At 36.7% G+C, this 10,665-nt stretch overlaps 1 protein-coding gene across 1 annotated transcript in view; it reads left to right on the plus strand.

Moving 5' to 3' along the window:
* The first annotated feature begins 1,531 nt into the window (after positions 1-1,531).
* The window catches only part of LOC135210359 (gamma-interferon-inducible lysosomal thiol reductase-like), a 68,447-nt gene continuing 59,313 nt past the window's right edge, over positions 1,532-10,665 (plus strand). The window contains exon 1 of the mRNA XM_064243257.1: positions 1,532-2,205. Within this exon, the coding sequence (XP_064099327.1) occupies positions 1,825-2,205 (381 nt within the window). The 5' untranslated portion in view covers positions 1,532-1,824. The remainder of the gene's footprint in view (positions 2,206-10,665) is intronic.

The raw sequence follows: 10,665 nt of genomic DNA on the forward strand, positions 1-10,665 counted from the left end.
ACGAAAGCGCTTGGATTTCTGACTATCATTTTCCTGTGGTATTCGCTTATTTAATGAAGTCACGTGCATCTACTGTGATTTTTTAAACACACACACACACACACACACACACACACACACACACACACACACACACACACATATATATATATATATATATATATATATATATATATATATATATATATATATCACTCACAGAGGTCACGGGAACAAAGGCAATGCAAAAAATGTAAAGAAATGTTCCAAGGTGCATTATTCACACGCACCTGTGAATATTGAAGTTTAAGGTGCTTTAACATCATTTTCTCTCTCGCTACACATACAAAAAAAAAAAGCTTTACAATTACGGTCCACAGTTTTAGATATATTATCTCACACACACACACACACACACACACATATATATATATATATATATATATATATATATATATATATGATATATATATATATATATTATATATATAGTGCTTTTTTATGAAAATGTCCCTGATTTTAGAAACGGTTTTCTTTTACGGTATTGACCTATTGCTTCACATAAATGGTAGCTAATGTCACGGCAGCCTTCATAATTGTGTTGTAATATTCTGAAAGATTTTTTGACTCCAAGCATGTACAGTTTGAAGATGACACATAAAAGAATTTTAATTTAGAGAACCTGTGACCTGTATTATAGTAGTGTTTAAATCACACTGGTAACCTGATCTGTCAAAGTAATATTTTGGACATTATGAGATATATAGTACCGTCTTCTGCTATCTTGATTTCCATTTTATTGTAGAAAACAGCGGATCGCTTTTTCGTTATATTTCGGGCATTTTAGGTTAAGAATAAAGAAATGAGTTTACTTTTATTAATCGATATCAATGAGACTTGTTGTGTACCATAAGGCCACACCGTACTCCTTCTGTTTTTGTCGCCAACGACGTGTCCCTGGATTGCCTCCAGAAATGGAACTGATGATGAACGGGGTGGATGGGTATTGACCTCTTACGAAGATGCCCGCTGGGGCACGGCCACTACGCTACGTGGATAGCGGTAATGTTGCCAATTGACATTTTGTGGCGTCTAGTGAATATTTTTTCTAGAATGAGAAGGTCCATATTTTTCCTTGGTCGGAATTGAATTGTAACGCCTAGTGTAAATGTTGCTGTACTATTGTCCTTCTTCTTGGGGTTTTGATACGGAAATATTTGTTTATAATTTCACCTACGTGTCTCTTCAATACACGTGGCTGGGCGGACGGTAACTGGATAGTCTGATTGTGTTGTGGCGTGGGTCGCTTGAATTGTTTCGTGTAGCATTCTTCGTTTTCTTTTTAGATGTCCTTTTTCACTGAAAGTTGTCAATGGAGGCTTTTATTCGTGTAGAAAGAAATCGTCTTGGGTTTTTGAGAAAGTGGTGAATTAAACGTACTTACTGGCAACCGTTGGTGGTGCTAGGTACAGGCGGTGCTAGCGATGGGTGTTATGAAATGTGTGCCGGGAGCCCGAGTCACCGAGTGCGCCAAGAGATGTTTAGTTTTCTTAGTCGGCGCAGTTCGTTTAGTGAAGGCGGTGTGTTTGGAAAGAACGCGTAAGAGTCGGTGTTGACAGAGAAGAAAAATGAAACCTAACATCATTGACGTCATGATTTCGGTTAACTATTCTCGTGTTTGGTGATTTGTTCATTTTTCCAAGGGCTTGAGACGTTCTCTCCCATTGTATTTATAATAGTGTAATGAATTTAGGCTTGTATTTTGAATTTAGCACAAAATGAAACTGTTCATAGTGAACAGATAAGCTCTGATTGCCAGTTTGTAACATCATATTGCTTTGAAACATGTTCACCAAATTCTGGTCCAGATTGTCGCTAAAGGCGGGAAACGATAAGAAAAGCGTCAAAGAAGAGCCCCGTGCCGAACACTGGAGCGATCCAGACGAAAGAATCGTATTGTTAGAGTTACCCGTGAGAACGCAGGCGACCCACAGAAAAGAAAATGGGGTCGGGAGGGTAGCGTGGGGTGTGTGGAGCAGTTACTTGAAGCCAGACAGTTATTCTAACGGTAAACGCTCCTCCGTTGATGCATGGACGACGGTACTTGTGAGCCTTGTGCTCACTCTGGTGTTGATAAATGACATGAACACTTACGGAAAGGTGCGGCCTAGATGGGCCAATTCAACTAACCGTATTTATTTTAACGCCAGCGATTTGGTGTCTCAGGTTGGTACAAAATCTCTCCCGCTATTTCGATTAATGCAGACTTTGTTGCCTTTGGGTATATCAGGGGCTTTAAACGTAGGAAAAATCTATGGTTCATATCTCTGCAAGGTAATGCATTTCTAACTTGGTATTCTGTTAGTGTCATTGAAAAAGATTGCTCTACCTTTATTAAGATTTAAAATTGAGTCACATTCGTGTGGCCTATTCTGACAGATTTTATCTTTGAGACTATAGAGCAGGGGTTTTCAAACTGGGTTACGAGTACTACGCCAAGGGTCTGTCAGGGGGGTACGCGCTCCCCGTGGCGCTCGAATGAATGTTAGATGCTTTCCTTCAATGTGCTTTAGCAACAACTGCTCCTCGGCCAACTAGGATAGTTAAAGAAAAGTTTCCGCCATTTCATTAACTACCTTTGCAGCTGATATAATGATGGTGTATTTTGTTTTTTGCTGCTCAGTGCCATAACCTTGAAACTTTACTAAATAGCCAGATGTAAATAATTATAAAAAAGTTTTTTTTTATTTTTTTATGCAATTTTTTGTTTTCAATATTATTGGTTATGTCAGGAGAGTTATGTACTTACGTCCTCTCTACAGTTTTCCTGGGTTGGTTTTGTTTTCCACGTTATGCAAAGTGAAGAGGGTACATTAATGAAATTACAAATACCCGAAAGGGTACGTGGAGAGAAAAAGGTTGAAAACCCCTGCTTCAGAGGAAGGACGGTGACACTCCAACGAGAACTAGAAAACACTTTTAAATAGACGATTCTGTGACATTCAAACCCCCTCTCCTTTTTTTTTCCACTTGCTCCGGGGGTGCGTATAGGCCTACTATTAGAACATGAATTTCTCCATACACGGTTGTGTGAGAGGCCTTGAGAAAGGTGTCATTGGAATTCCATGCCCAGTCTTCACGAGAGCCGATTCTGGTAGGGAAAGGTGAACGGTGAAACAAAGGTTAAGCAACCTGTAAGATTATAGTCGTGGTCTGTATCCATGTTGCATTCACTTTTCCTTCATGGCAGAGCCATTTTTGGGAGGCGGGGAGGGTGGTGGTGGTGGACTTCTGGGCGGTAGAAGGTTAAGGGCAATCAGCTTTTTTTTTTTTACTTTCTTTTTATGTTACTAAGGAAAGAAGTTCGGATCTTGAATGAGGAAATAGTTGCAAAACTCGGTGACTGGGAAGCAGTGTCTGGGGACACTCTGGCAGTGGCGAATTTTCAGAATACCGCGAAAGATACTCTGCTATGAATGTTATTTTTGGTTATTATTTGCGGAGAGGATTTTGATGGTTCGGAGTTTGTCATATTAATTGGTTGTGCGACTAAAGACTCCTTTACGGTTAAGATAATTTTGGGAGGTAGGGTTTGGTCATTTTGCAAAGGTATTGGTTAGTTAATTAGGTTCCGTTTCTTTTCATACCAGCACGATCTTTTGACTACTACGTTGTTGACTCGATGAACGTGACTTCCAGCAACCAATACGGTTTTATTTCGGAGATGCAAGATATTTCCTGTGCTTCTTTGAATTGCAGCCATGTCGTCACTATTGTAGGTACTTGATAACAAGTAGCTACAAAAGATTTCCACTATACATTCAGTAGCGATTTGAATCTTGAACATACGCAGTAATGGACGAGGTTCTGTATGTCCGAGTAGTATCTTAAAACTATCGTAATATTGATATTAACGGTCCATGGTAACACTAAACGAAGTTAGTATATGTAACTGGAATGTTTTGTGCTAAATATCTTAAAAGAATTTTTCAGTCAATTGTATCTGCTTCATTTCTTCTAGGTCTTTTATGATGAGGGACGTCGTCAATGACTTCTTTCTGGTTACCTAAACATTAAAGCATTTTTTTCCCACAAGTCTCGCCCACCCTGATGTTATTTTTTTCTATTAATGCAAACCTGAACGACCATTAACCTTCAAATTTTCGACTGCTAAACTGTGATGCGAAACAAAATGACAAAGAGACAAAGGTTTAAGAAGGGTAAACTACTTAATGTTTAACGTTTTAGGCTAATATCACCTTCTATACACCAGTTCGAATAAAATCCTCTTGTACTTGAAAAGGCTACAATTCATCTTATGAAAATCATTAAAAGTACATTTTAACTTTGTATATATTCACTCTTCTACTATAGGTGGTGAAAACCTTTTTAATTTTTTCTTAAATTAATACAGTATGTTCAAGTTTTCAATGTTATGGCACAGCACTCAAGTCACTGGAGCTTAATCAAAGGACGTCCAATTTAATGAATTGGATGTGGTCCTGATCAGGAAACTCGTAGTGCCACGCTTCATTCTTTCCATTTACTTCGTTCAGGTGATCGGAACCCGCAGACAGCCCGATACGGTAGAATGCGGCTATACCATTTCTATCTATATTACCGTTAGGATTCTTCCATTGAACCTCTGCTTATTTTAGTTTGAGGGATGAGTTGGAAATGCTTGAACATTGGTCATTTTCAGGGTTAAGGATTGAGCATGAGTTGGTTGTGATGATTGTTTATGCACAGTATGTGCGTGTGTTTGTTTTATTGCTAACTTTTCGCTGATTTAGAGTCATATGTATTAGACATAAAGACTTTGTAATGGTAGTTCATTTTAGATTATGTGAGCTTGATACTCGCTATCATATAAACTCAGTAGAAAGTCGTGGATCATTTACTCTGTGACTTTTTAGTCTTAATTGATGCGTTTCTTTTAGATAGACTAAAATTTGTTGTGGGAAATGACAACTAAACCAACGAAACCTATGAACAAAAAATAAAAATGTCCTCAAAACAAAAAAATCAGGGACTACACATAAATTCTCATGACCTTCTATAGATTTTATTTTATTTATTTATTTTATTTGTATGGTGCTTTTACGTTGCATGGAACCAGTGGTTATTCCGAACCACGTCGAGAGTGAACTTCTATCACCAGAAATACACATCTCTCACTCCTCAATGGAATGGCCGAGAATCGAACCCGCGACCACCAAGGTGGGACGTTAATACCATTCCAACCATGCCGCTGAGGCGCTTTTGACCTGCTATAGAAGTATGTCCACAAAATTGCTGAAATAAACATCTTCAAATATGAAGGTGAAGTGCTGTTGCGAATGACATTACGATTCCTTCATGTTAATTGGTAAAGACACCTCAAAAAGCTTTTTCTTTTTTTCTTTGCATTTTGCTTATATAATCAACCGTTGTCGTCATTGGAGTATGAAATTTCAATGAATTACATTACATGAAGAACAAACCAATTTACAGAACCAATCATATTAATAGCAGGCAACCACCATTAGGTACTTACTATGTTTACAAATATGTACTACAACAATGACAAATTGTGATGGTCTTTGGCATAGCATATCTCGTAGTTGCTATGAGATGTGCTATGATGAAGACTATGACATAGTACATAGTATTGATAGAATAACATCAATCCACGAACTGACTACTTTTACGAAGGCACTAAGAACCTGTGCTTTCAGGGTTATTATCGCATGTTTGTCATGACAAATGAGCATCAAACAAAAGAAACTCGTAATACATTATTGTTATCTGCTTTGATCTCGATTTTGATCATGCGCTAAAGGTTCTGTTCTTTGATTATCAAATGAAGGTAAAACTTCATACGTGTTGACGCGTTTCATGTATGTAGTAACATTTACAAATCGATTCGAACTCTGTCCACCCGGTGGAAATTTAGTTCAGTGCGTATTTGGAATCATAACACATGTTTTTACCTTCAACACTTGTGCATTAGACTGGCCTGGTGATGTGTGGGACACACACCTGTAAGGCTCAACCTGCAGTATATTTTTGAAGGAGAACCTTTCGAGCTTCACTTCCGATGACTGTGATTAGATGTTGAAGCTGTGCTAACTATCATTGGAGGAAACATGGCATTTATAGTAAATAACATGGTTTTCAGAATGATCACAAAACTTGTTTATCTTTGCTGCTAGTGAACAATAAGTATTTTGGTTTCATGTGAATACGAAATTTGTGTCAGTGACCAACAAAATATTTCTTGTTTTGTCATTCATGGCAGGAGACTGGAGAAGACTTTGGTGTCCAAAAGTTTAGTTTTACCTGATTAAAAATGATTGATGAACAATGAACTTTTGTTAGGTTGCAGTACACTTTATGAAGGGTCTACGAATTATTCATTCTTATATTTATAATTGAATGTGGAAAAATGAAAAACGATTTTGTAATGATTTTGTTTAGCTGTGTAAAAGCTCTTGAATTTTGACATCACTGTGGACTATGAAATCATGGCTCATACAGACTTAAGAAAACCAAATGTACCTTTTCAATGAACATTAAAGAAAGCACATTAGTTTGTACAGTAAGTCAGGTCGATTCATGTTGAATTTGTAACTTTAATTAATATTGCTGCTGGTCGTAACCCATTGTTAATTAATATTGCTGCTGGTCGTAACCCATTGTTGGTCTTAGACTAAATGTGTAACAAAGCTTGTTCACATTCAGAATTTCGATGAAAGCTCCTCTGTTTTTATACTGATGAATGTGATGAATATGAAACCAAGCCTTCGTGGATTTTGTAAAGTGTCTACTTTACAGCATGTGTGCCCGCACACAATGGTCATACAAGATTTTAATACTTTAAAAATGTAGCTTTCCCTCGAAACATTCTACGTGTATTTCCCTTTAGAAATACCCGAGCTAGAGGATAATTGTATAGTCAGTGTCACCCTTATTGTTGTATCGATATTTTCTTGATTTTGTCTCAAGGTCATAATGGTAGGTTATCTGAGATGACGACTTAAAGTAACTTTATTTAAATGACATTTCCATATGAGCAAAATTTGGTAATTTCCTAAACGTTTTTGTTCAAACTTGTTCACATCAAAGGCTGCCTTTCCTTCTGAGCACTTAGGGATAGATACATTTCTGAGTTAGTTTTGCTACTCAATTTCTTTACAGTTGTTGGCTCCGGTTGAGATGCAAGGAGTAGTTTTGCTCCTCTCAATTTTTTTTTACAGTTGTTGGCTCCGGTTGAGATGCAAGGAGTATTGGCACATACGTGTACTTACGTTCTGTTATGAATCTCACTTAGGAGCAACTTTAGCTTGATGATAAGAGCTTTGATTATAGAGGAAGTTGTGTAACCCATTTCCTGAATACACAACCAATTTTTGAGCTTTTTGCATACTATGTATCGACTTCATTCAAAGCTTGAAAGAAGTCAAGATAGGTCAGTTCGATTATTTTGTCAGATTCTTGTACATAATATTCTGATTACTGACGTGGCTGATTAGCTGTGATACTGTAATCCCCTGTGGTTAAACCCGTAAGAGTTTATGTGGAAGGATACTGTTGGATGTTGACAGGAAGTGTTGTCTTGTTGATTTTCTTGATTATCTTTTGAAGAAGGTTTGTTGGAGGTTTTTGTCTACAAGTATGAATTTGTTTTTTTAAGATTTTAGGACTAGGCATGTATATTTTGTGAAGTATTCTTGCCACTAAAGACTGGTATTCATATTTTCAGTAACAGAACGCTACTGAGAAAGAGAGAATTGCATTACCTTGTGTGTATTTTGTTGACTTAAAGAATTGTTGATAGTAGTTATTTTGAAATAAAATACTTGAATGTTGAGTTTTCAAGGTATTTAGAAGTGTTTGCCACCTAGTTAGGTAAGTGTAAAATAATCACCATGAACAGACGTAAGGTAATATCTTTTCATCCCTCCTTATGATAGTTCACTTAGTACCTAATCAATGACTTTGTTAATAACACTTCCATGTTTGTCATTGTGTCCATCTAACAGCTACAAAAAAATGGTAACAGTGCCATATACCATGTTCCTGTCTTGTATATCAGCAGCCTCCTTTGAACTATGCATATTTTCTCGCTGTGATTATTCAGAAATGGCTGTTTCTTTTTTCTCAAGAATAGTAATAATGATTCAGACCATCAGAAGATATCCTGCTCGGTTATCATTCTTAAGGTGTTTTAACTCGCATGCGCAGACAAAGTGTCAAAAGGACGAAGTGTCGAAAGGACAAAAACTCAGAGAGAGAGAGAGAGAGAGAGAGAAAGTCGTGTATGAATGGCCTTTCAGTGATCTAACTCACTAACAAATAAAGTATCTAGTTGACTAATTGACTAAAACTAATTGTTTAACTCAAAGGTAAACAAATTGACTAATCCACCACTTTATTAGCTACCTAGGCCTAAGAACTTACCGAATGTTTTCATTACTTACTAACTCATGGCCTTTGGCTACATTAACCAGTAACTTCCTCGAAATTTAAAGTGAATAATTCAGATCTTCCAAACCTTCACAATGGAAATCATCAAGACTCAAATGGGAGGAAAGGACTGCTGCATGAGGGCTACGCATACGTCATCGACGAAGTGATAGGCGAACGTAGTTACTGGAAATGTGAGAAATAACATTTTTATAACTGCAGAGCAATTTACCCAAGGCGAAAATATTCGCAGAGCTAAAGAGCATTGCCATCAGCATTTTATAGATGAAATAACGTAAAGATTAGTTCCAGCACACGGAAGAAATCCCTTCATCTATAATTTGTCCGTGCACGAGCGATATTCCAGTAACTGGAAAGCTTCCTATATAAAGGAATCTCTTGCGCGGACAATATGAACTCGGAATTCACCGTTTAAGGATGAAGACTTAATTGTAGCCACGAAAGGAGAGCCATTTTAATTGTTTACAGAAAATGAAATTAAAATATATTCGACAACCCTCGATATCAGCGCTGTAATGGATAACAGAAGCTGGTTCTGCGATGGAACATTGAAGTCGGCTCTTAATGGAAAGCAACTTTACCACTAGTATACTGGATCACTGAAAAGAAAGACGAGAACACTTATTCCACCATTTTATTTTTTTGCGTGAAAGTCAGTTAAATCCCGTTACAATCGCCGCTGATTTTGAAGGTTCAGCCATCAATCTAAGGAGGGGAATTTTCCCAGAAGCCACAATTTATGGAACTTCCACTTCGGACAATGTCTTGTGGAGAAAAATCCAAGTTCTCTTTGGTTGCAAACATGGTATAATGATCGCAAAGATGCATTTGTTATCAAGTAGTTGCAAGCACTCGCATGTGTTCCTCTCAGTTATGTTTGTGATTTTTTCAATAAACCACTGGAGTCTCTCGATGAAGAGACAAATGAAATCTTGGTAGAAATTTTATAATATTTTAAGGCTGCATGGTTGGGCATCATCCAAGGGGGAAGAAGGAGGAAGCCAGTGTTTAAAATCAACTTGTGGTCACTTCACGAAAGGGTTCAAAATGACCTGCCAAGAACTAATAACTCAGTCGAAGGTTGGAATAATGCATTTCATAAAAGAACTGTAATTTGTCACCCTACAGAGGACAAGCTCTTCAGAAAACTTCGTCTGGAACAAGCCAGCACTGAAATGAGTTTAGAACAAATGCAACAAGGCAGAGATGTAATAAGAAAATACCAAAAATAGACCATCCTTTATATATATATATATATATATATATATATATATATATATATATATATATATATGTGTGTGTGTGTGTGTGTATATGTATATATATATATATATATATATATATATATATATATATATATATATATATATATATATATAAGCGAAAGAATGAGAGGCCTTTTAATTGCATACGACGTGAACGCTGGATTGCAGTATCTTGAGCCTTCTCTCACAATCTTTTATGTAAATTTTGAATGCGGTACTTATATTACAAAGTTTTTCATACAAATACATGTGTATTTTCTTATAAATAAAATCTTCTATTCTTTACTTGTGTATGAATGTCCAGTTGCTTGTTAGTGTTTTGCTGAAAAGCTTTCCTATTACATAATGGACATGTAAGCACAGAGAGAGAGAGGAGGCGAGAGAGAGAGAAGAGAGAGAGAGATATTATATTTTAACCACCAATCCTTTTACTGCACAAAATTGTTTGATTCAGACTTACTTTTTCTGTTAATCTATTTCAAGTACTGAACATACGTATGTTTCGACACCTTGTTCATTCAACACTTTGTCCCTTCGACACTATACCTTTCACAAATTTTTCTTTCGACACTGTGTTACTACTATTAACTCTATCAACCTCTTACTGCTTCTGGTCTATTAAGAGACGTAAGATATACCTAACGGAAATTGGCAGAGAAATGTATCAGTTGGTGAATTGTGTAAGAGATATTTGCATTGATGTAGGTTAGTTGAGCAGTCAATTTCGAGGAATTCATAGCACTCAGACGATGAAATCAGACAGATCTTACAAACATAATAGCTGTCATGAACTTTGGAAATACTGTAGGGTACAGTAATATCTTAAGCTTACGCAAGGTTAGGTTCAAGAGCCCTTGCATTTGCATTAGGCAAGGATTCACTCAAGTTTGGTACGATCACTAAAATGCTAATAAATGCTTATTTCTAGAATTAAATACAAACTAAACATGAT

The sequence above is a fragment of the Macrobrachium nipponense genome, chromosome 39, assembly GCF_015104395.2.
Source record: "Macrobrachium nipponense isolate FS-2020 chromosome 39, ASM1510439v2, whole genome shotgun sequence".
NCBI lineage: Eukaryota > Metazoa > Arthropoda > Malacostraca > Decapoda > Palaemonidae > Macrobrachium > Macrobrachium nipponense.